At 44.4% G+C, this 4311-nt stretch overlaps 1 protein-coding gene across 1 annotated transcript in view; it reads left to right on the top strand.

The window, feature by feature from the left end:
* The first annotated feature begins 4144 nt into the window (after nucleotides 1-4144).
* The window catches only part of LOC143330730 (voltage-dependent calcium channel subunit alpha-2/delta-3-like), a 31183-nt gene continuing 31016 nt past the window's right edge, over nucleotides 4145-4311 (top strand). The window contains exon 1 of the mRNA XM_076747480.1: nucleotides 4145-4285. Within this exon, the coding sequence (XP_076603595.1) occupies nucleotides 4161-4285 (125 nt within the window). The 5' untranslated portion in view covers nucleotides 4145-4160. The remainder of the gene's footprint in view (nucleotides 4286-4311) is intronic.

The raw sequence follows: 4311 nt of genomic DNA, 5'->3' as shown, positions 1-4311 counted from the left end.
GGATGCAAAGCTTTAAAAAGTGGTCAGGTAGTTTCTTCTTGTCCTGGAGCTTCTTGATGTTCAATAACTCGCGACCCAAGTGTGACAAGTGAGATTAGATGCCCGAGGTCTAAGAATAAGTCCTCCAGATCAGGACTTAACAAAGAGTAATTCCTCCAAATGATGATCCTTGATCCCTCACCTTTTGCTTGATTGTAAATGCACTTAAACAGGATGACTCCGCAGTGCTCCTCACCAGGATCAGTCCACTAAGCAAGTGCAAAAACACAGTAAACTCTCTGACCACTCCTACCTCACAGAGGGATAAAGAGAGTGCATCTGAGACATGTTCACAGGAGGAGTATCACAATTCATAGTTAGTAAAGCACAGATGGATGAGGGCTGATGATCTCTTTGTTTCTCTCTCCCTCTGGCTTTCCTCACACAAACGAGCGCTCAGTAAAAGTTTAACTAGGTAAATTAAATGCTCTCCATCTCATCATCTCCATCAGACGGCACGGGTAGAGTCATCGTGAGAGATTCCTTTATTATAGCTCATTCAGGTCTCATCGACATTGATGATATTTGTAAAATCATTATCTCTGATGGATCTTTGAAAAAGATTCAACATCATATCAACTTGTTGTGAGGTGTTCTGGATATTTTGTCCATCCCCTGTATTAATTGTAACAATTTACATTGCACTGCATATGACTGACAATGTCACATAAGACTTCAGGTCAAATGTACATGGATGGCTTTTCGTTTCTATGTCTGTATGACAGAGTTTAAGTTTTAAGTTTTCTGCGGGTCAGATTAAGTCTTAAGCTCACGCTCCTGCAGAGAATGGTGAAGTAACTGGTTAAGCTTTTATTTACGGCCATAATGCAGTGTGCTGTCTGGACTCAGGATCACTGTGATGTGCTATAAATAAATCTCTCTTGTTATGAAGTTCTGAGTAAGACTGATGCTGATTTACACATGTGATAATAACAGTAAAAAGAGCTACAGGCACTGTCATGGTTTCGATGTTTGAAGCTTCTAGTGAAGTCCTAACTAACAAAGTACAGCATGTGACTGTTAATATCAAACACTGCTCCGTGCATGTATAAGACCAATGAGCAATGTAGGGTACACTGAGGTGGGATTTAATCTTTCTGCAGTCACACTTCACTGGATGAGATGTTTTAGGTGGTCTAAATCGACTTATACCCCCACTGCTGAAGGCATGAGGTGAGGTTAAGTCCCCGGACTTAACATGACAACAGGTGTCCGATGTTTAACCTTCTAAGAGGTTTATGTCCAATCAAGTCAAGACGGAGATTACAACTGTTTGGGCTGTGAGATCAACGGCAGTCTGGCTCAGATTATAAATCTTCATGTGTAGAACAAAACCTTCATTTGTTTTTATTTACTTGGAACAACACACGACTTTAAGCTGTGAAAACAGAGGCCAGCTCACCTGTTCTCAGAAGGCTGAACGCCATCTCTCCATTTCACTAAGGAGTCTGACCAGAGGTCCATGAACTCGTCACTTCCACAGATGAGATTTCAGAGTTTTGATATTTTTCCTCTGTTTTTCTCAGCTTTTTATTTGAAAGCTCCTTAAAAAGCTAATAAGTGGACCTTGAATACAAATTGTTTTGTGAAACTACTGTTTAAAAGGTGAGACGTGGACTTACGCTGAGCCAACATGAACAAGAGCTCCTGAAAGTGTGATGGTTTAAATGATAACAGCTGCTGAGCTTGCAGATCAACAGATCTAGCTCCATGACAACGGCATGCCATGATGAAGTATGTGTGGTATGGCTGGAAGTCCTGAAAAAAAGCTTGAAAGTTGACCTTAAGTTGGGATTGTCTTTCTTAAACATATGTTAGAAAGACATACAAACAGAAGCTGTGCTCCAAACCAAATTCAGCACCTTGGAGAGCACCGAAAGTGAAACGTGGAAAACGAACAGTGCTCGCTGAGGACGTTCTTCCTCGTGCCGCTCAGTGTGACTTCACTTGGCTGTTTGACCTTCGTTGTGCAGAATGATGAGTGTGCAGAGTTTGACACCAAAAGACTGCTCTCACATTCATCTGCTGCAGGAGGACAGTTTTTTTTCTCTGCTCACATTAGAGTTTAACACATACACAGTGATTTAATGACATCAGAAGCTTGGAAGCCAATCATGGCCCTGCATTTAACTTACACAAGCCGGCACAGAAGCTCCAGGCCACACACACTGTGAATGGACTTTTTTTTTGGTGAAGTTTGGACATCTTGTGTCCAGTAAATTTAATAAATCTAGTAATTTTATTTTATTTTTTAAACATTTCAAACATGAAGTATCATTCACAGCAGAGTATTTTATAGGTCTTAAACTCATTATTAATTAAGACTGTGCTCACTGTGGAAGCAGCTGGAACACACGATATTATACCATCATCCTCTGGTGAATGCACTCGATTTGTACTCCCTAGTGAGTTTATTTGACCTGCTGCACCGCGTGGGTGGAGGTCACTGTGATATTCAAGAGATTCAGCCAAATGGAGAATATGGTTTTGGATCCCCGTGCGTAAAGGATACAGACTGATGCGACGACCCGGAAGCACACAGTCCTTGCTCAAGGACACTTAGGCAGGACAAGACGAAAAAAACAGGGGGACTTTCTTCAGTATCGTGACAGAGAACTGCTTTTTATTTGCCGTCGATAGTTAATTAAAGCCTTCGGGGAGGCGGCGCTGCGAGAGGAGAGGCCTGGATGATATTGTCCGTCATCCCACATGCAGGCAGCTTATCGGCACGTCCCAGACAGTACAGGCTCCTCACAACTTTGATGTACGACGCAATTACTAAACTAATAAAAGCCTCAAGTCGAAACACGGTTTCTGTGGTGGTGGGGGAGGAGGAGGGTGGAGGGGTGGTGCATCAACCCGCCTGCTGCCTTGACAACATTATCGCTTCTCAATCAGCAGTTGAAAGTGGACGGTGGCTCCGCTCTTATTTTATAATAAGCACCGATGAATATGGCGCACCACCCAAAACTTTATGTCTGCGTGGAGCAGGAGTTCAGATCTTGTTCCTTCACTGATTCATCACACCTCCAGACCTGAAGTCATCTCCGAAGCCCACGTGCAAAAGTTGCTGGTGTGTGACATGACGTCATTGGTCAAAGTGCTCAATTACTAGACTTCAGCCAATCGTCGTCGAATGCGCAAAGTTAACAGGAGATTTTGATTTTTTTCTGTACTTCACTTATTTATGTATCTCTTTTATTTTTGTTGTTTTGTGGTAGTTTCATTAACTGAATCCAAATGAGTCCCATCGTAAACTGTTTTTTTTTTTTTCTCTCTCTCTCTCTTATTGTGCTGCTGGCAGTGCGGAAGCCTTCATCAAACATCTGCAGTCTCATTACCGCCCACAGAGCCATTTTATATCATGAATCTCCCCTTATTCTGTGCGATTATTAGAACCTTTATGCTCTAAAAAAGACATCATGTCATGCATGTCATGATCGCATTTCAGTTACAGTAAAACCACACGCTTTTTCAGGCTTTTCTGTGCGCAGCGTGGAGACTGGAGACCATACTGTACATCGAGCGTGTACACTAAAATGCAGCGTCAGCGTTAAATGCAACAACTTCACAACAGTCGACGTGAGAGAAGTGCGTCGTGGAGGAGAACCGAAGTTCACTCATTTGAATCTTCAACATTTTGCAGGCGACTTTTATTGTTCCCTTTAGCTCTGCGGGCGATGCACCTGTCCATGCTGCCCCTCTCAGCTGAAAACTGAACAAAAGAGGCCCTCTCGTCTCCAGGAATCTTATTCTGCAGACTTCATCTCCTCCAGTTTTTTCCCAGGCTGCGCTGCAAACAAGCGGACGACTGCGCGCCTCCAGGAATCAACTAAAAACATCCGTGATTCTTGCAGCGGAGAGACGTCTGAGGGGGCTTTTCCCTTTTCAGAGAGAGGCAGAGGGAGCAGAGGATGGAGGCAGGGGGTGATGCGCTCTCTCTCTCTCTCTCTCTCTCTCTCTCTCTCTCTCTCTCTCTCTCTCTCTCTCTCTCCAGTCATATACAGTAGGGTACGTGCCGGCAGTAACGCGGCTGGAGACGGTGCACCGGGGTCCAGCAGTCCAGCACGGTGCTGGGACGGGATTTTACTGTACACATCTTTTTGTTCGCGGAGCTGAAGATGCTGGGGGGCTGGAGGACCCTGCTCTCTCACGCTCACAGCACCAGCCTTCTCCTGCTCTGGATCCTCGTCGGCTTGAATGTGGTGGAGGTGGCGGGGTCCCAGCAAGGCATCCCTCTGTCAGTGTGAGTGAGAGGCAGCTCTGCAACTT

The sequence above is a fragment of the Chaetodon auriga genome, chromosome 2 (genome assembly GCF_051107435.1).
Source record: "Chaetodon auriga isolate fChaAug3 chromosome 2, fChaAug3.hap1, whole genome shotgun sequence".
NCBI classification, from domain to species: domain Eukaryota; kingdom Metazoa; phylum Chordata; class Actinopteri; order Chaetodontiformes; family Chaetodontidae; genus Chaetodon; species Chaetodon auriga.
This window is presented reverse-complemented; position numbering and strand designations above follow the sequence as displayed.